Source organism: Cladophialophora immunda (genome assembly GCF_000835495.1).
Source record: "Cladophialophora immunda strain CBS 83496 unplaced genomic scaffold supercont1.1, whole genome shotgun sequence".
NCBI lineage: Eukaryota > Fungi > Ascomycota > Eurotiomycetes > Chaetothyriales > Herpotrichiellaceae > Cladophialophora > Cladophialophora immunda.
Genome location: NW_015622541.1, coordinates 2,265,085 through 2,284,920, shown reverse-complemented (window position 1 = coordinate 2,284,920; position 19,836 = coordinate 2,265,085). Strand labels below are relative to the sequence as shown.

At 52.7% G+C, this 19,836-nt stretch overlaps 9 protein-coding genes across 10 annotated transcripts; 3 read left to right on the top strand and 6 right to left on the bottom strand.

The window, feature by feature from the left end:
- Window positions 1-260: 260 nt before the first annotated feature.
- PV07_00683 (uncharacterized protein) lies at window positions 261-2,377 on the bottom strand. The gene has a single exon (XM_016387156.1). The coding sequence runs from the start codon at window positions 1,850-1,852 to the stop codon at window positions 467-469; it is 1,386 nt and encodes a 461-aa protein (XP_016254084.1). The 5' UTR covers window positions 1,853-2,377; the 3' UTR covers window positions 261-466.
- Window positions 2,378-2,573: 196 nt separating this feature from the next.
- On the top strand, window positions 2,574-3,879 carry PV07_00682. 2 transcript variants are annotated; one of them, XM_016387155.1, is made up of 3 exons: window positions 2,574-2,907; window positions 2,981-3,080; window positions 3,132-3,879. In XM_016387155.1, exons 1-3 carry the CDS (start codon window positions 2,728-2,730, stop codon window positions 3,518-3,520), a joined length of 669 nt encoding a protein of 222 aa, XP_016254083.1. In that variant the 5' UTR covers window positions 2,574-2,727; the 3' UTR covers window positions 3,521-3,879. The 2 variants fall into 2 exon arrangements, with proteins under 2 accessions (XP_016254083.1, XP_016254082.1); XM_016387154.1 differs by having other exon boundaries at window positions 2,981-3,879.
- PV07_00681 (uncharacterized protein) lies at window positions 2,610-4,974 on the bottom strand. Its single transcript, XM_016387153.1, has one exon. It carries the CDS (start codon window positions 4,655-4,657, stop codon window positions 3,671-3,673), a length of 987 nt encoding a protein of 328 aa, XP_016254081.1. The 5' UTR covers window positions 4,658-4,974; the 3' UTR covers window positions 2,610-3,670.
- A 393-nt stretch (window positions 4,975-5,367) lies between these two features.
- PV07_00680 (uncharacterized protein) lies at window positions 5,368-9,369 on the top strand. Its single transcript, XM_016387152.1, has one exon. The coding sequence runs from the start codon at window positions 5,513-5,515 to the stop codon at window positions 9,182-9,184; it is 3,672 nt and encodes a 1,223-aa protein (XP_016254080.1). The 5' UTR covers window positions 5,368-5,512; the 3' UTR covers window positions 9,185-9,369.
- On the bottom strand, window positions 9,365-10,863 carry PV07_00679 (uncharacterized protein). The gene is made up of 3 exons (XM_016387151.1): window positions 10,715-10,863; window positions 10,219-10,649; window positions 9,365-10,157 (listed from the first exon to the last, which is right to left on the bottom strand). Exons 1-3 carry the CDS (start codon window positions 10,787-10,789, stop codon window positions 9,866-9,868), a joined length of 798 nt encoding a protein of 265 aa, XP_016254079.1. The 5' UTR covers window positions 10,790-10,863; the 3' UTR covers window positions 9,365-9,865.
- A 314-nt stretch (window positions 10,864-11,177) lies between these two features.
- Window positions 11,178-13,503, top strand: PV07_00678 (uncharacterized protein). Its single transcript, XM_016387150.1, has 3 exons — window positions 11,178-11,575; window positions 11,640-11,783; window positions 11,837-13,503. Exons 1-3 carry the CDS (start codon window positions 11,369-11,371, stop codon window positions 13,025-13,027), a joined length of 1,542 nt encoding a protein of 513 aa, XP_016254078.1. The 5' UTR covers window positions 11,178-11,368; the 3' UTR covers window positions 13,028-13,503.
- On the bottom strand, window positions 13,449-15,974 carry PV07_00677 (uncharacterized protein). Its single transcript, XM_016387149.1, has 2 exons — window positions 15,788-15,974; window positions 13,449-15,710 (listed from the first exon to the last, which is right to left on the bottom strand). Exon 2 carries the CDS (start codon window positions 15,013-15,015, stop codon window positions 13,561-13,563), a length of 1,455 nt encoding a protein of 484 aa, XP_016254077.1. The 5' UTR covers window positions 15,016-15,710; window positions 15,788-15,974; the 3' UTR covers window positions 13,449-13,560.
- Window positions 15,975-16,527: 553 nt separating this feature from the next.
- On the bottom strand, window positions 16,528-17,727 carry PV07_00676 (uncharacterized protein; the record flags this gene model as incomplete). Its single annotated transcript, XM_016387148.1, has 1 exon — window positions 16,528-17,727. One exon carries the CDS (start codon window positions 17,725-17,727, stop codon window positions 16,528-16,530), a length of 1,200 nt encoding a protein of 399 aa, XP_016254076.1.
- Window positions 17,728-18,998: 1,271 nt separating this feature from the next.
- PV07_00675 (uncharacterized protein) lies at window positions 18,999-19,661 on the bottom strand (the record flags this gene model as incomplete). The annotated part of the gene is made up of 1 exon (XM_016387147.1): window positions 18,999-19,661. The coding sequence occupies one exon, from the start codon at window positions 19,659-19,661 to the stop codon at window positions 18,999-19,001; it is 663 nt and encodes a 220-aa protein (XP_016254075.1).
- Window positions 19,662-19,836: the final 175 nt, after the last annotated feature.

Below are 19,836 nucleotides of genomic sequence, written 5' to 3'. Positions count from 1 at the left end.
TTGAAACGATGGTAGTCGGTTTCTGTCCTCGCGCCGATATGCACAATGCCAGAAAGGTGGTTGGCGACAATGTGTGAGAAACAATGCTCGGAAGTTCAAGAGGAGGAGCATTAGGCATATTTCTGCGCCGCTTATCAGCTATTCGTGCATGGCAGCATGAAGAGGCACGATGTCGACGACAGTACAACACAATCAAAGGACTGTCTATCGTATCGAGAGACATATCGAGAAAATTGGAGGTTACAACCGCGCAAGATAGTCTCAAATGACACATGTTTTGTATTCTTCTTTCCTGTAACTTGAAGTGGGACAGTGGCGCTGCGCTTGACTATTTCTAGTAGGGCGTCTAAGTAATCTGAATCCACTCGACTTGTCCTCAAAACCCTTTTTGATTTGCCAAATAGGACTTCGAACTCGCACATCACTGTACATTTTCAGACGCTGACCAGGAGTGAAACATGTATGCTCAGCTGCAAGTCGGTGGGACAAAGCCAACAGTCCATCCCATCGACCCCATGATCACCACCAGTAATGCCAATGCGACAGCCACGCTGCCAGCACCATAGATCCAACCATGTCTTCGACGAAGTCCCTGGATTTCCGCGACCCACGTGCTGACCGTTGTGAGGCACCCGCAAAATCCTTCCATGACCCCCTGAAGCACCGCACAAGCGTTGGACCCGGAGGCGGCGATGGTGCTCGAGTGTTGCAAATCAAACGCCATGCCTAGGATTGCTGTTCCAAAAATATTGACAGCGAATGTGCCCAGCGGAAAGGATGGTATGATAGCGTTCATGTGCTTGGACGCGTAGAAGCGAAGGAGACAGCCCAGTGGTGCGAACACCAGCGGAAAAACCGCCCGGAACCTCCAGTGGATGTCATTCCCCGCGGGCCAAATAGCCAAAAAGACTGCTCCAAGCCAGCAGCCAAAGCCAAGAATGACACCCAACGGATCCAGGACTTTGCGACAGAATGCGAATGGTAGCGTTGGCGTGACCGGTTGAAGCACCAGAGCTAACTGTGCACCCACCATCAACCCTGCCAAAGAGATGGCCGGATGAACTATCAAGATGGCGAGGAGGGCCAAGAATGAAAAACCGCCACTCCTATGCGCAATAACCGGGTCCACGTGGTAGGGTAAGGTCGGCGAAGGCGACTCGAGATCATTCGTCAAGGCCAAAAAGCAGTCGCGGATGAAGGAGGAAAATGACGTGAAGGAGCCACAGAAACCCGTAGCAAGGCCGATGTAGAGTGGAATGGTCTTTTTGACCTTGATATGGTCCGATGCTGGTGCACTGGGGTCCCCTGACCCCCATTCGTTTCGGAACAGTTGACGGTCTTCCGTAAGAAAGCCAAGGAAGAACGAGCCTCCCAGGTTGGCCCATAGTACCCGGCTGGCAAAAGGTGAATTCGGATACAATGTGATAGCTTCGACTCCCAATCGTGCCAAAGTCCCAAAGAGCGAAAACAAAACCAACCAAGAGATTATGTAAACCTCTGTCGCGATATATGAATGGGTGGATTCCAGGGCCTTGGTCCCTTCCTCGCCTTCCTCGCCCTCCTCGCCCTCCTCCTCTTGTTGCGCCTCCTCCAGACTTGGGCGATGAGCTCCACTTTCTTCATCACTCGGTTTTTCACCTGACGGAAGGGGTTCAGGTGCCGCCAATTCGCCCAGTGCTTCGCTTCGATCTGCTGTATAGTGTCGACTTAGCCGGCGTTCAACATCTTCTAGCGAAGGACGTCTGGGGTCTTCTGGCTGAGCTGGGGGCGGGACAGCCATCTCCGTCAGCTCCTCCTCATCACCTCCCCTCCTCCGCCTCTCTCCAGTCCATGCTCGATGGTGATCGTGCATTTTTGTCGCCCTGAGCCGTAGTTGCAGTTTCTCTCGCACCGTTCGATATGTTATCTTTAGAGAGGTACCGTGAAGTTGATCGTATCGATCCCGATCGGACTCGGTCAAGGGAGAATTGAGATCTGGGGCGGTCGCAGGCACTTCACGCACACCTGCATCAATAGCAGAATCATGACAGAGGAGGATCGAAGAAGGAGGGGACAATCATCGCGTCCATGCTCCTCGAAGAATCGTGAGTGATGAGAGGAGAAATGTTTGGGTGCAGCGGAGTAACTGCGGATTCGAGAGCAAATTGCCGTTCGAACCGGAACACCTCCCATTATTGAGAGTGACGCACTCTTTCTCGGTACCAGCATCTGCGCCAGAGTCTGCGCACTCAGCCGCCTCCTACCAATTGGTTACCTTAGCTTCACTGTGTATTCATGCGCGTCCGACTGGGTTGACCAAACTTCTCGCAGAGTCCTAGAACCCTCAACTTCTCACCCGAGTTGTGCTCTCTCTGACGGGCATCCTGCAACAATGGCGAGCAGACACGAAGATAACACGAAGACTGGAGATCGGAATCCGCCGTGGAACACCACCACTACTACTACAGCAGAGCACATGTGCTTTGGTGCCCCTCCCTCCCTGGTCCTTTCCCCCACCACTGACACCATAGGCTTACTAGGCTGGCACAGCTCGAAGTTCGGGGTCTGTGGCGGGTGCTTTCAATCGACACTGGCGCAGTCCAGAGATAATAGTCGACAAGAAACGCGGCCGTTGTTGCATCCGACTCCAAATTCTAGATACAGAGTCAACGTCGCATTCGACCACTCTATGCTTGCGTTTCTATTCTTCTTACACCCTCTTATCGCACCTCCGTCCTTTCCGTAGATATGGCGTCGTCTCTACCACCCAATGTCCATCTTTCCAAACACCCTTGTCTTCGCGCAAAGCTCAGCCAGCTGAGATCCAAGAGTACCAATGCTCGCGAGACAAAGACCCTTATTCATGAGATTACCCTGTTGCTAGGGGCCGAGGCGCTTGCGCAACTCGATATCGACTCGGTTGGAACAGTGAGTCCGTCTCCTTTGTCCTTGGGAGCATCCGCGCTGATTGAGATCCAGACTGACCCTTGGTTTGATGTAGGCTGAGACCCCTATCGGATATGAGTACCCCTATGAGGCCATTGATTGCACCAAACTCACCGTTGTCCCCATCCTGAGAAGCGGACTCGGTATGGTCGAAGGTGTGCTAGTTGGTCTCAAGGGAATACCTCAGAAACTGATGCTCATCGCAGCAATACAAACTCTCCTGCCTGATTCCGTCTCGATCCACCATCTCGGCCTATTCCGTGAAAAGATGACTCTGCAACCTGTTGAATACTACAACAACCTCCCTCAATCCCCGGAATCAGTGGCGAAGCTCGCTATTGTCGTCGACCCCGTCTGCGCCACAGGTGCGACAGCATGCGCTGCGATCCAAAGCCTGAAGGACTGGGGTGTCGAGAAGATCATCTTTTTGTGCGTTTTGGGAGCTATCCCAGGTATAACAAGAGCCGCTGCGGAATGGCCAGAGGGCACACAGGTATGGGCGGGCGGCATCGACGATGACTTGACTGATAAAGGCATGATTAAACCGGGCCTTGGGGATGTCGGTGATCGTCTTTTTCTGACCATAGGAAAGTGACGGGCAGGAGTCGACAGTTTCGCCTCGGGAGCTGATGGATTTGCCGACCCAGGAAGAGCTTTCATTTTCCCTAGAGTTATTCGGTACCAGTGGCAGCCGTCGTACCGTCACCCTCTCTTAGATGGCCGCCGGGAATAAAGGACCACCCTGTCACTTGAGGCAAATGAGTGCCTGATGTCCAAAACTTCGTTCAACCGTGCCTTCGTGTCTCAGAAGTCGTCCAAGCCATCTTTTTGCGCCATCGACCTCCTTTGCTCCAAATTTCACCAGGACGAAGCCTCTTGTCTTCGCTGCGGTCCACAGGATACCATCCTGTTTTTCGTGTTGACTAGCTTGCTCGATCTGGTCGACTGCCTTACCCTGAGCTATGCCATCATTTGACGTCCAATTTTTCGCTCCGATGCGCGGTTGGCTTGTGAACTCCTGCATGAAGAAGTCCCCGAGTTTGCTGAAGATAGGACCATGGATGATCAATGTCCCAAAAATGCCCATGTTGTTGGATTTGTCTAGTAATCCTGTACTTCCAAGTCCATCGTCGTGGAGCATTACTGCGTCGCGAAGTAGCAGTCGTCCTTTTGATCGCTCGTCGAATTCTCTAACCTCATTCCTGCCTTTCCAACTCCAGAGTGTCCAGCTCTCGCCTCTTGCGCGGCGGCCTTCACTCACCCAGTCAAGCATCAGCAAACTGCTAGTGGCGTCTGGCTGCACATAAAAGGTCTGCTTCTGCTCGTAGACACTCTCCGCAAACGGCTGAGTCGGATCTGGTAGATAGCACAGGGAAGCATGAGATCCGATCCTGACGTCTAGAATTTGTCTGCTGACGACTGATCTCTGGGGTGACTTGAAGATCTTGGTACTTCCTTGGGTGACGAGGACAAGCCTCGTAGCATCTTGCAGGTCGACTTTGAGACTGATCTGGTCACCTCCCACCAAACCGCCTCCATAGGTGAGCAGGAAAACAACCGTCACGTGCTTTTCCTCGCTCGAATGGTGAGGGTCAGGAGCAATAAGTTTGAGAGGATATTGGTATGTACATCTCGAAAGAACTTGCCTCGCTGGTGGGAGGAGGGCCAGAATGATTTCGCCGCTTCCTGCTACCGAGGATGAAGCTGCGAACGGCGAGATCGGTAGAGACATGCCTTGCACATCCAGCAACGGTTACGACAAGATATGACTAGACCAGTACTTGTGCCATTCTGTGGGACAGCCTTGGATACTGGTGGACGCCGAGGTTCGACAGGATGAACCGATCCAGTGGCAGAGTGCCTGAATGGTTGGAGGGGGGCAGTTGGTGGTTGATCGGCTGCGTCTTCCAGGTCAAGAATCCCAAGTCTGTACGAGATATCGAGTACTGGTAGGTCAGAAGGCTCAAAAGCAACCAGCCTCTTCGTGCGGGCTGGGGAACCTGTGCAGGAACCCACGGGAAGTGGCATGGCGGGGTTTCTCCCTGTGGGCGCCTCTACCCGGGCACCAGGTCAGCCCGTTTTGCAAAGATGGGCCCCAAATAACCCCTAAACCGCGCTGTATCAGCGAGCCTAACTAAGTACCTAGGTAGGTATGAGGCAGCCGAGAAGAGGGCGTCCCGTTAATAAAACGTGCTTAGAGGGAGGCTGCCAGTTAGGTGCACAGAGGTAGCAAGCAACCCCGCCAAGCGCGGAGTCGCCCGTGCCGCCCAAATCTTCCCTTTTGGCAGTGTGTGCCGGTAGGGATCGTTGGTGTCGCTGCCTCGCTACCTCCACCGCTGGAAAACTCCACTTCAATCCACCCTGCGCGTCACGCGTTTCCCTTGCGTGTTGCTCTCGAGACAGGCTTCAAACAATTCATTCTATTCTGCTTGATTCGCACTCTGCGCATTTGCGCCTTCCTGCTCCTCCGCCTATTTGACCTCCAATTCGTTGAAATTGGGCCATTCACCAGGCCGCCACTGTCTACATTCCCCTTTTCGAGCCTCGCAACGTGGTCTTCCACAACCAACCCCGCCAGTGGGAAATCATGGAACTCATCGATAGCGCACAGAATGACCCACCAGAATCCCGTCGCCGGTCAGGCAGAGTGGCTCGCAAGCCCGAAATCTACTCGCAGGAATTTCGCGACAATGGTGTGCTCACGAATGGTGCTGGCAAAAGAAAAAGAGTAGCGGAATCGCCTGACGGAGAAGACGATGATGAAGACGACGAGTCCGAGGAAGAGGATGAAGAAGAGGACGACGAGGACGACGAGGATGAGGGTGAGCCAGACGAGGAGGAAGTGAGAGCCCAACGACGAGCGCAGAGAGCAAAAGCAGCCGCTGCAAAGCCTGCAACTAAGCGCGCAAAGACAACCTCCGGGACCAGCACAGCCTTGGCCATTCGGTCAGCTAACATTCAAAGAAAACCTGCTGTACGTGCCTCAAAATCAAGCAAAGCGCGTGCCCGACCCAGCCAGGCGCATCAACAAGGACTCTACGCCGAAGTTTTCGGGAGGGGACAGTCGCCCGAAGATGCCGCCTCTTCGTGGTTTGAAGCGGCACAAAAGGACAGTGTCCGAGCGTTGCGAGACCTGGTCAACTTTATCCTCCAATGCATAGGCTGTAACTCGAAAGTCGAGCAACAGGATATTCAAGATCTGGACTCAGTCCCGAGCAAACTTGACGATGTTCTTCAGGAATACGAACAGCAAAAGCCCCCGGACTACCCACTTATCTCAAAGCACAAATATTACGCAGGATTTCAGGGCGTCCTGGAGGAATTCTTCAGGGCTATCATCAGAGTACTGCATACGTCCTCTGCCTTCTATGACCAACCCGAAATTTACGACAACATCCACGTCTGGGTTGCCACAATGTCAGGTGCAAACTACAAGTCCTTCAGACACACTGCGACGATAATCTCCTTGGCTATGAGCACTGCTCTTTGCGAAGTGGCAAAAGAGTTGCAGGATATTATGGCAACGTCAAAGGCCCAACTTGATGCCGAGAAGAAGAAGAAGAACCCTAACAAGGGCCGAATCAAGACCATTGAAGAGAGTCAGAGAGCTGCCGAGATCAAGCTTGACGCTATCGACACTCAGTTGCGAGACGCCTTTGATACGGTCTACGTCCACAGGTACCGAGATGTAGAAGAGAGAATTCGTGCTCCCTGTGTTGCAGCGCTGGGAAACTGGATCGTGCTTTACCGCAAAATGTTCCTCGAAGGCCAGTATCTGCGATATCTCGGCTGGGTCCTGAACGACACGAGTGCCCGTACCAGACTTGAGGATATCAAGCAACTGAAGAAATTATTCAACAACAAGAACAACATTGCCGCTCTGAGAGCCTTCACCGATCGATTTCGGTCAAGGCTGGTGGAAATGGGCGCGAGGGATGCCGACACCAGCGTAAGGGTGGAGGCTATTGAGCTGCTCGACCGACTCCGAGATGCCGAACTTCTGGAACCCGATGATATCGACACCATTGGACGATTGATCTTCGACAGTGAGCCTCGAATCAGAAAAGCGGTCGCCAAATTCTTTGTCTCCAACATTGAAGACCTTTATCGAGCAACGATTGAGGACTTCGAAGAGACTCTGTACGATGCGGCGCTTCCGGATGCGAAAGACGTAGAGGAGCTGATGGTTCCCACTAAATCCTGGATCAAGTTCAAGTGTTTGGGGTCGGTCCTTGCTGGATACGACAACGATGAAGAATCACTGGATGGGACGACTGTTCAGCCTCTGGCTATGAAATCCATTTCAGACTCGCGGTATACTCTTGCCACACAGTCGATCTTCCCTTACATGACAGAGTTGCACATGTGGGAAAACTTGGCAGGCTATCTCCTCTACGATCACACTTCCATCCCATCGCAGGGCGACGATGATGACATCGACTTCCAGGTTCAGCAAGCATACAAGCTGAGTGCGGGCGAAGATACCATCCTCCTAGACGTTCTGCACGCAGCCGTCAAATCATATCTGCAGTCCATACTAGAACCTCCGGCCGGACGCAGAACCAATGCCATGAGAGATCAGATCCGGGAGAAACAAGAATCGGCAGCGCAGAATCTAACGGCCCTGCTTCCTCAATTGTTGAACAAATTCGGCAGTGCGCCACAAGCCGCGTCCTCCATCCTCCGTATTGAACAGCTGCTCGATATGGGCTTGATCAATGAGTTACAGAGCGGCGAAGCCAGCTATTCGGCAATCCTCGACGATATCACGAAACAATTCACGTCCCACTCGGACAAGCAAGTTCTCGCAGCGGCCAGTGCAGCTCTGCGGAATGCGCGGAGCTACGAACCGAGTAAAGAGGCCGCCAATGCGAAAGTTCAGGAGATTTGGACTGAATCCGTCACAACGTTGGCGAATCTTCTTCAAGGTGAGGGTATAGGGACACGAGGCACGCTCGACAAGCCTTCACTTGCTGAGGTTGTGAACACCATCATTCGGCTCGCTGAGCTGGCAGGCGTGCATGACTGCAGCCATGTGATTGAAGGGAAATTTGGGCCTGGACCGTCGAGGAAACGAAAAGGCAACACAGGCAGCCCGCCAACTCTGCTCAGCCTGTTGTTGCAACTCTTACAAAGGGGTGTACCCGACCAGGACACCACGGCTGCTTTTGCGGAGCTCGAAGATCACTTATGCGCTGCTGTCGTCGAGCTGTTCTCGCGCTATTTCCGCTGGAAAATGTTCGGGCTGAAAAAGGCGATCAACACCAACGACGAGGCACAGCTGTCCACCACCTCATTGGATGAGTTCGCCAGGACACGGAGGGAATTCGTGGACAACATCGCCTCTGTGATTCAAATGCGCAGGCCTCTTGACCCAGTGCGATACCAAGCTATCCTGAGTGTGCTAGAGCTCTTCGCCCTCTTCGCCACGATAAGAAACATGAGGCCTGAGAAAGGTGACCTGGATGATGACTTAGAACAGAATCTGCGGAGTCTGATCACGTATATTCCAGACGATATTGTCAAGGAAGTCATGATCACGTACGAAAAGATGGAGCAATCGTTCGCGAAGAAGACGCATCGGAAGATTGAATCCATCAGTCAAAAAAGAAAACCAAAAGGTTCGGCCGGTGGGAACGAGGAAGATGAAGAGGATATTGAGAAACCGCCTGAAGATTCGGATGAGGAACGAGATGGATCAGATGACGGAGAGGACGAGGATGAGATGGATGAGGACGAGGAGAGAAAGAAAGGCAGGAGTGCAAAGAAACAAGCTGCCCTCCTGACCGAACAGAAGCTCTGCGAATTGACGAGCAAAATCATCTTTACGCTTGTGGGCGGTACGATCCGCAATGAAAAGGCTGTACGGGAACGACTTATGCTGAATCGCACAAAGCTGGGCAAGAACTATTCTGTCTTGGTGGGGTATTTGGATGAAAAGAAGAAACCAGCAGATAGGAAGGAGGCAAAGGACGTTTCAGAAAAGGAGAAGGCTGGCAAGAAAGGGGATAAGGAGAAAGACAAAGCCGGCAAGAAAGCAATCTCGGTAGAAATGGTGCTGGAGGATGATGACATCGATGATCCCGATGCACCTCTGAATGAGGAGGAACAGGATGAAGACGAGGCGCAACGACAGCGCGAATTGCAGGAAGACGAGATCGAGGACCATGGCAGTGACGAGGATGAGGATGGTGCGCCGAAGGCGCGAGAAGGTTCACCAGATGGTGGGAGTGACGACGACGAGATCATGGGCGATTGATTGCTGGGATGGAAAAGGAGTCTCTCTACCTGTCTACGTGGGGACGTACTATTGCGCTTTATGCCAGGAAGACTCGCGTGCTGTATGCTCTATACGTCTACATAGATTCATGGCGCGATGGCTGGATAGCTAGCTATGTAGCCAGCTACACCGGCGGGCGCCGGTGTGCTGGCCTGACAGTCTTGAGGAATTCTTTGTATTCTCGCTTTTCTACTCTGTATAATGAATCTGATGCGGGCTCCTGCCGCGCTCTCAACCAGTCCGTCATATCCGTTTGGCTGGCGAGACGGCGGTGGCATTCAAGATGTTGAAAACGCCGGATTCACCATGCTCCTGTCCTTCTGTTCTTTGGTGACGGCACCCTGTCTCCACGTCCGTGCGTCTCGGAAATCCCCAAATCGTCTGCGCGCGTCAAAGGCCCAGCATCAGCGCAAAATGCAGTTTTTCCCCTGTAATACTAGTACAGCATGTGAAGTTCCATATGCAAAAAGTCTTTTTTGTCAATGCCTGCTTTTCGTTGTGATGCCGACGGTCCCTAATTTCTTGTGAAGCTGTAAATTTTCTCCTTCGATTGTCCACCCAATGCTTCGAAAGCCGTACCTCGACGAGGCCTAGGCGGCTCAGCTCTGTCACCCTTGGGCAATAAAGGTTAGACCCAGAGGCTTCTCGGCGAGCGCGTATTTACTCGGCTTTGCCACGGCTCTTTGGTCTTGCGCCGCTCTTGACCCTCCTTGCCTCAGGTCGTTGGATGTGGTGGCTCGGGATCCATTCCTCGTTGTATGCTTTGCCGGTTGCAACAGCCGGGCCCTCGGAATCCGAAGTGACGCCAGTATCGGCCTTCTTGACCGTGTCGCTTCTCTTGCCGCCTTTTACGGCCTTGCGCTTCTTGGGGAAGTAGGGGACGATCCAGATAGTGTAGAAGAAGTAACCGACTCCAACGGCGCAGGCAAGCAGGAAGAAGTACAGGAAGAGACTAATCAACAAGTGTTAGTCAAGACAAATGCAACCGGTCCGTTAAAAAGGGGAAGTCTCACAGTTGAGGGTCAAAGATACTCGCGTCTGGCTCAACCACGGTCACAGTACCATTGAACGCCTGCAGAGTATAGAAGGAGTCTTGCGAGCTAATCACCGCAGCCAAGTTGAGTCTCAAGTCCTGTGGGTGAAGGTTCGTCTGGAAACGGTAGGGCAGCGTCTGCTTTTCACCCGGGGGTATCTCAACAGCATATTGAGCGGTAGTGAGGTTTCGAACAATGCGAGGATTCGTGCCTTCGAATGTCCACAGACTCCCACCAACGAATTGAACCGTGACAGGCTCGGGCTCCTCGTTCAGAAAAGCGAGGCGTGATTCGTAGGGTCTGCCATTGGTGATCTTGATGCCGAAGATTTCCGCGTCAGGGAAAGTCGCTTCGACCGAGACGGCAAGGGCGGGAGACTGAGAGGGATTTTCGATCTCTTCTTCCACCTCCTAAGAATAACCTTGTTAGCCATGTCCAATGGGTTGGTGGCGAGGGGCGCAGCTCGGGAGCTCACCGCATCTGCTTGGGCGAAGATGCCTGCAGCCTGGAAGCCAAAAAGGAGGAGAGCGAGATCCAAGAAGCGACCCATTGTAGCGATGTGCAGAGAGAGGTCCAAGAGGAAGAGGGAGTATGGTTGCAGAGGTGGCCGGTGGCTAAGAAAAGAGACACAGTTGTATTTTTGCCATTGGGCTGGATTTGGGGCAGAGGGAGCTTGTTCCTCTAGTGGCGGCTAGACGCCAGCGCCAGTCTGGTGGTCATCCAGCCGCCGCGCTAAGTGACCAGAGCCTTTCTAAGCGCCCACTCACGCCAAAGGCACCTGCTGCAGGTGGGTGGCCACTCAGCGCTCATGCCGCCAGTGCCACCTTCTTAGGGAGGCCTAGTGCGCCCACTGAACATGCCGAGATGCCCACCAACGCGTCGCCCCAGGAAAAAAAGGTCCGTATGTGCCTGTAGTGTCTAGTTTGACATGCGCCTCGCTGCAGTTTGACCATACAGGTTTCTTTGCTTTGTATTCACCGCCAACAAACACAGCAGCACAAATTGCACGACTTAAACCTCCCGCTCCTCCTCACCTCTTTCCCTCCTTCACTCTTCTTGTCCTACCTTACGTTTTCACCACATTGACCCCCAGCCATTTTGGTCTGGAACGGCTTGAACTTTCACTCAAATGCCCGACATGGCGCGTTACGATCCATTTTCACCTACTTTCGACCATCCTCTACTGAATTCCAGTCCTGATTACAGCTCACGGAACGGCTCATTGAGATCCAGTCGCCCCAATGGAGACCTTGGTGATGTCACAAACCAAATGTCTTTTCGTGAACGAAATAAACGGCTGCGCAGCCTGGAGACGGAGAGAAATCAGTTGATCGAGGTATATACACACCTGTGCACCATGTTGGCAGTCGTAGCCACAGAAGACTAACGACAGCCATCAGGAACTATTGTACCAGCTTGACAGTACTCAGATTCAGCTCGACCGACTGCAGCTTGAGAACAGCAGAGAAGCCCAATATAACAGAGAGGGTCATCTGCGAGAAGCCACCCTTCATGAACAACTGATTCAGGTCAAGACAATTATGGTGCGGCTTGCGATGTCAATCTCCTGGACATAATCCGCTAACACTTCTTCTAGGACCGAAATCCTTTCGTCACAGTCCTCCTCGATGGTGATAGTATGATTTTCACAAAAGAGTTATTGTCAAAGGGTGAAAAGGGTGGTAAAGAGGCGGCAAATATGATTTTTGATGCTGCGACGGCCTTTACGGCAGAACATCTCCATCACCTCGACTCCCCCAAGATTCTCACACGAATTTATGCCAACGTTAAAGCAATGTCCGAAACCTTGACGAAAATGAAAATCATCGAACGCCCGTCGTTGTTCGAAGACTTTGTGCGCGGCATGAACAGCACTCAATTGTCATTTGACTTTGTCGACGCCGGGACCCGACCTGACGGTACAAAAGAAAAGGTCTTTGACCAGTTCAGGACCAATCTCTATGATTGCCATTGTCACCAAGTCATTCTTGGTTGTTCGAGCGACAGCCGTTATGCGAGACTGCTTGAAGACACAATAAAGGATACCACCGTGCTGAGTCACATCACTTTACTGGAAGGCATACCATTTGAAAAAGACGTCGCCACGTTGAAGGACAATTTCAAGACTGCAAAGTTTGACAATGTGTTCCGGGCCACGAAGCTGGCTGCTACATCTGGGATGCCGAAAGGGCCACTACAAGCAGTCACGGCAACCTTGCCCGCTCTTTCGCGGGTCGAGTCGAATGGTACGAACGGGTCGACGTCAAGTTCAAGCACACCGGCCTTGACTTGGGCCTCGTTGACAGCGCAACCCTCGGCGCCGGCCTCGAAAGCGCCCAGCACCACGCGGACGTCGACGCCAACCTCGATGAAAAGTCCAGAGGCTGTCGTTGCGAAGCCTGTGAGCAAGACAATTGAGAGAAACCGGCAGGGCCAACGCATTGACAAAGTTGACTGTTCCATCCCCAATCACGAGATTCAGCGCATCAAGAAACTCAAGCTTTGCAACATTTTCTACCTCCAGGGTACTTCATATTGCACAACCAACAACTGTTCTCACTCGCACACTTATCCTCTTTCAAAGGGCGAGCGCAACGTGTTGCGGGAAGTTGCCCGCATGACTCCTTGTTATTACAAGTTGGACTGTACGGATCCCGAGTGCATCTATGGGCACCGATGTCCTCAAAACAAGCCAGATGAGTCAGGCTGCTGGTATGGCGAGGACTGTCGGTTCTTTGGCTGGGGCCATGGCATCGACACCAGGGTGGTGAAGACGACCAAGGTTTGACTCAAGCTGGCCAGGCGAAGAGAAGTCAGTCCGTGGCGGCGCTGGGCATGATGTTTTCGTTCACGACTCTGATCTCTAAACTCTCAGCGGATGCTTTTCGTCAGGAGCGCTACACACTTTGTTTCAATATATTCCCTGTCCTTTGCGTGGTCTTGAAGCAGATCTCTCGGCACGACGGCCACTATTATCTGGAACGTGATTGACGGAGAGCTTTGTCCTTACCAGCAGAGGCTACGGTGGAAGTTTCAAGTTTCTGGGACCCTAGATGTCGGGTTGGTATCACGGCCAGTCGGAGCCAGGCGCAACATGTGTGGCATGTGTATGTCCGAGCCGGGAAAGTACAAGGGGGATAGATATACAGACAGACCATGGGCTCGCGCCAGAGCAGGGAGGGAGAGGAGGAGGGGACAGCACAGTTTTGCCTGATAAGATACCCCCAGTCGTATTCTTCGTATGAATCAAGCCATTTAAATGCCATTCTTCACCGGCCCATCTACCTCGTCTCTGCCACCTTCTCGTTCTAGCCCTCATTGTCAATCCCAGCGCCACGACCCTGTTGACGCCGCATCGTCTGAGCCTTCGTCTTCAGAAGTCAGCAGTGCAACATCATCCGGGTCCTCCCAGTTAGTCCACTCGGACTCAGGATTTTTGATCCCTGCCTCGATTGCCTTCGCTACTTCTTTGCTTGTAGGATCCCGCTTCACGTCTCCCACCTCCAAGCCTTGGATCTCCTGCACCCGTAGAAGCTGACGACCTTCAGCTTGCTCTTTAGCAAATAATGCGCCATGGGCTCGAGGCCCCACTTGCTTCTTTTTGAGCAACGAAGTCCTTTTGACCACAGACCCATCAAACCGTGAATGCTGCTTCAAATAGATACTGGGCAGCCTGTACCCTTCGACTGTCTCGGTCCAGACTGAGCCCTCTGCGGTATCCATGAGACAATTCCAAGTCCCCCAGGCTTCCCCCATCGAACCATCAGGTTCCCGGTAACGTAAAAAGATTCCAGTCCTGTCTCGTATTTCGCGGAATGGAGATCTTAACGTCCTGACGACTGGAGCCAACACCAATTCATTGATGGCGGAAAACAACGGACCTTCCTTGTTTCCCCGATACCTTGTAAAGAACGACAGTCGTTCCGGGGTTGGACATCTACCTTTGGCAATGGCAGCTTGGGCATCCTCAGCGAGCCTCTCAACAGTGCCGTTGCTCCGGAATCCGTTTACCATACGTCTGAAATACAACGTATGGTCAATAATATCGGAATCGGAACCCATGGTGTTGATGAGTATAGTGCACTGCATTGCACCCTCTCCTGGGGAGGGCTCTGGTTCGTCTCGGTGTTCGAGGTGGCTCCTTCGAAAAAGCCCTCGACATAATGCAGGGACCCTGAGACGTAGGTTGGACAACGAGGACATTCTCTCCCTCAAGAAAGGACAGTAGTGTGGCGTGAATGGCATGCATCTCCGAAAGGAAGAAGAACCGACAGCATCAATTTCCAAATGCTTCAGCGAGTCCGGTAACGCTTGAAGGATCTCCGGGATCGCCCTTTGCACGGCTTTGCTCAGCGTCCAGTTCTTTGGCGGACGCGTTGGAACCACCACACTGAAACTCTCCAATCTTAACATGCCCTGCACAATTCGAGGTATGGAGCGTATCGCTTTTTGCATATACTCAGTGTACTTCAAGGCAATGGAGTCTGGGATGTCGAAATCGTTGGGGTATGGAGTTGAACGTACGGGATCGTTGCAGGGGATGGTGATGCTAAGCGTCCGAGTCAACGTCTGCCCAATAGGCGAGGATTTCGCAAACGTTGCGAGTTGAAATGCTGTCATTGATATGTCGGTATAGAGCACCTGGTAACCCATGTCACGCCAGAGCCTGCAAACCCGCAACGTCTTGAGCAGAGCGTTGGAAGAATTCGCATAGAGGTCAACCTTGAGATGATGCAGCACCAGGCGCAACAATTCTGCAGGAAATCGCCGGGCCATGACGTTGGGCGACCAAAGAAAGATGGAAAGCAGATGGGAATGAAATACTAAAGATGAGAATATGCAAGTAATCGTGATGTGAAGTTGGCTGCGAAAGACTGACAAAAGCGGAGAGGATTGATCTCGAGGAGAGAGATGGACGGTCTCGCAGGCAAGTGAACAAGGACAAGCGCCTCCCTCTGATTCTTTGCTCACCTAGTCGTAAAGGAAGGCGTGGCCCAGAGCCTCGTCAAAACGGCCTGCATATCCATGCTGCCGCATGTCTCCCAACCGTCGGAGGTGATACGTGTTATATTCTGCGCTCCTAGCATCATACTGGCATCTGCCGCCGAGGATATTGGGCCATCCATGTAGTATGATTCACGGGGTTGACCAGGCTAAGATCAACATTTGTCTTCGGCTCCTTGGGACTGCACGACACCTCCCTCCATCGATATCTTCATGCAGTAGGATCTTTTGCTGACCTTATTAGATGAGAGTCGTGTTCGATGGAAAGTCGCCAGCCGTATTCGCGTGAGGAACCTGCGCAGAGCTCGGCACGCGTATCGTTGTGTTCAAATGAGTTCCAACCCAGCTTACCATCCGTTGTCAAGGAGGTTCCTTCTCTTGAATGCCTCCTCCACTTCCACCTCGTCGAGTGAGGATTCGTCGGAAGTACTGGATTGGCAATGGTAAGCGACTATCTCATCTTTTGTCTTTCGAAAGCCAAGATCTCTTTATATCAGTGTTTCTCTCCTGGTACGAGCCGACCTGTCAGGTCAATCCGACTGACCATTTTCATTTCGGCTTCGCTGTCTGTCTCTCAGAGTCTGGTATCGAGTGTCGGAAGAGAGAGAAAGCCTAGGTGAAATGCCTTGGGAGCCTACAGCATCCAGGTGTGTGCAGTTAAGGGGTCAAGATTCAGCCTGCGGTTCGGGAGAGGATGAAGCACACATGGGAGCTATGGCGGGGCGGACGGTGATTGATAACTGGGTTCACAGGGAAAGCAGTGAAGGAGTGTACTTGTGTCCGCTCAATGCATTTCTTCAAGGAGCGAGGCACAAGGACATCGCGCATATCATAATCCATCGGGAGGACATGACAACCGGTCTCACATCGAGAGGTGATGAAGATATGAATTCAAGGCTGCAGAGGAGGTTCCCAAGCATGGAAGCCCGAGAAACGTTCCCTGCAGTGAAGAGCCGTCAACTTCACAGGCACTAACAATCAGGTACGGAGTACTTGTGGGTGCCGGGTCGCTTCGGTCCCTTAGGGGTCTCATCAATGCCTAATAGGGGCTCACTAGGCTTGAGCAGTGGGTCGTTAGCTACAAGTAGGCTTACCTATACGAGCTAACAAGCCTAGCTCCGCCCGGAAGTAGCGGCCTTGTGGGCAAGAAATATGGATCTTCCGGATGAGGCATTTTGTGTTCGAGGCATGCGAGACGCCCATCCTCCTTGATATTATCATTACCATTAGGTATTGTACATAGGGTATATCAAATTTTTCTTGTTTTCTTTGCTGATTCGCTTTCTAAGGGTCAAACTTGCCCTCCTCAAAGGCCTTGTGCTCCCTTTCAATCTCGAGCCTGACCCACACGTACGATACAGCCGCCCATATGGCGATATATGAGAAAAGAACCCCCAACGACAGTCCAAAGGCGTAGTGGAACTCCAGGGTCCAAATGACGGCGGACACGCATCCGATGTACGTGCACACGCCCAGTAACCACCACCAGGTCAAGTAGCGAAACATTTGGCGGAAGGCTTTGTTGTTTTCGTAACGGTCGTTATAGCGGACCCGGAACTCCCGGTCCTGAAGGCCGTCGACGGCGATGAAATCCTCGGCGGCGTAGTAAATGAATGGGCGCAGCTTCGTGCCTCGGGCCTGCGAGTTGATCCCGATGGGGATCTTGATGGGGAGGATCTCCGTGATGAGCATCAGGATGCCCAGAAATCCCATGATGAAGGTCGGCGAGTAGAGATAGAGATGGGGTAGGACCAAGGAGCTGCCGACGACGAAGGGGATCAGGGCCAGGATCATGGCGACCCCGTACACCCACGACGTGGCATCCAGCTCCCATTTGTTCCTCGACAATAGAGGAGCGCAGTCCTCGGTGTGGACAAAGAGTCTGTACACCCGTGCAATCAAAATCCAAAGCTCACCGGCACCGAAGGAGATGATGGCGTAGCCGAGAATGTTTTCGTCATATTCTGGTTTTGGAAGTGGACACTCCCGGGGCGTGCTGTTGAATTGCTCGCGGCATTCTCTCTCCCAGCGGTGTTTGCGGGAATTGTACCATGTGTAGTAAATGATGCACGGTACAATGATATCGAATATTAAGATGGCCGGCAGTCCAAGCGTGATACCCAAATGCTGCATTGGGTGCGCTTCCTTTTGCATCATCCTCGTCTCTTTGCGCTTCAAGCGTGGGAGAGTGCGAGTGGATGAGGCATATGTGGTGGCTCTGCCTTGAAGTTCAGGTCGTGTTGCTCTGGCCGGCGTATCGCTGTCGGCAGTCGCTGGGAGCTCTGAGTCGGACTTTTCTTCCAATCCGTCGCTGGGCAGCCCCAGGGTCGTGCCACTGTCGGGAGTATCGCTCGAATCTTGTTGTTCTCCCCGTTCTTGTTCTCCCAGCATTTGTTTCTCTGGATCAACCACTGGGAGCCCATCACTGTTGTCCCGCCAGCTCACTCCAGTGGCTGGACGAGCGTCTGGCTCTTCTTGCTCCATTGTGAGCTTGTTGCGTTTTGCTTTCTTTTTCTGATTTTGCTCCCTTCAACAATCCGTATGTCTCCTCCTTCAGCTGCAACCTATGACACGCTCCCGGTCTTCAAAGACATGGAACACACATTCGAAAGAAATAGGGGGGCCTCTCCATTTAAGAAAGCACATATCCCTAAACGGGGAGCGGAAACCGTGCGTTGACTCAGCCAAGGGCATTATATAAGTCATGGGATTTGCGGCAGAAAATTCGAGCCTTTGGCGCGGAAGATCGGACCCATGATCCACATCACGCGCTTTCTATTCGCGCTGCTGGGCTCGGGCGTTCGACGCCCCTGCAGATCTGCGCGCCGGGGGTTCCGCTTGAGGCCTCCTTGTTGCTCTGCTGGTGCCGGTAGCCAGTCCGCGTCAACGTCATTGTTTACCCGTTCGAGGCAGACACCCCAGGACGGCTTTGAATTCAGCCACACATCAAAGTATTAGGCGTTGTCTTTGACTCAGCAGTTGGCGGGAGAGAATGAGAGGAGGGAATTGAGGCCGGAAGAGGAATCTGTGGACTAGAGCGTCTGTGGACTCGAGGATATATAGGCTGGTCATGTCGAGGAGGAGAACCCGGTTTCGACACTTCTTGTCGAATACAGAAGCCCTTAAACGATGGAGACAGTTAGCAAGTAGTGGACTGTGGTATACGGGTGTCTCCGAGAAATACTCTTGTACCTCTGCAGGTAGCAGGTAGGTGATGACTGCCTGCGTGGAAGTTCTTGGATTGTTCGTCTCCATGCTGAAAGTCGACAGGAAGAGCGGACTTACTGTCTCTTTGCTGTCGTTTGTACGAGAGGAGCACCGTAAGCCTTCATCAGCCCCTTGGGGCCCTTTCAGCAGAAAAATGGAGCCCGATTCAGGATCCCACGGCAGCGAACGATGAGTAAAGCTTTAGGTAACGGGGATTGGTGCAGTTGGTGCGAAGGTGTTGAGCGTTTGGTGGGTTAGTCGGACAATCAACCGCTTCTGCGCCACTACGTCATTTGTCGTCGGCGCCGTTTCGGGCATTCAATCGAGGTCCTTGGACAAGATGTAATTGCGCCAGAGGTAAGCCTCTCAGGATATACCAAGTACCAGGTACTCTGTAAGGATACAGGCCCTCACCCATAGATCTCGAGGCATCACTGCGTCGTTACTCGCCCCTGCATCATCGAGCGCAAGACTTTGACCACAACAATCAGAACAGGACCGCCTTGGTCCCCAGGTGTCCGCAACTGACACGGCGCGGACGTGCCTTTCTACGCCGTGGCTGCTATGGTTGCAGTCATCCTCTGACTCTCCTTGTAGTGCATAACGGCCAGAAACATGGTAATAACCTCCTCCATGAACTCCTCACTTCTCCAGCATGGGGCAAGCATTTCCATGCTGCCTCCCCGCTTCGAACCCTTGTAGTTTGGCTTGTATCTGGCGATAGCCAGCCCCTGGCCGTTCAAGAGCACCATGTTCAAATCATCAATCTTTTTCCGGGGCGTCCATGTCATCTTCTCCCCGCCCAATTCCGGGGAAGCGTACGAGTACGTCCTCGTGAGCCCGGAGGATTCGAGCGAGACGGGCCGCCCGTGCAATTTCGCATCAATCCGAGTTGACAGCGTATGGAAATCAACTGTAGCCACTTCGGCATTGCTGGCGTTGGAGCGGATCGTCATCTGCGGTTTCCGGTATCTCGCGTCCACCGTGTACACGTCTGTTGTCTTGTCTGCGTCGAGTACCCGGATTGTCGTATGCTGACTCCAATAATCCTTGTATTCAATGTGCAGCGTGCGAGATTCAGAGATTGGGTCGGCGGCGCTGGCCTGGAAAGGCTCCTGTGGCTGGAAACCCTTCCAGTCGTCATCTTCATCTGGCGTCTGGTCGGATCCGACTGCTTCTGGTTCTTGATGTCTCTTGAAAGGATTCTTCATTTTCGTTGTGTTTGCGTGACTATCGTCCGTTGGAAACGCGAAAGTCTCTGGTGCATCTTGGGGGACCGGAGAAGAGTTTGCAGATGGCAAGATGCGAGCTTTTATGCTTGACGTAGTCTAACAGGACTGGCAGGGCTTGGGTAGTAGGGGCGAGGCGGGCACATGGCTGTGAAAG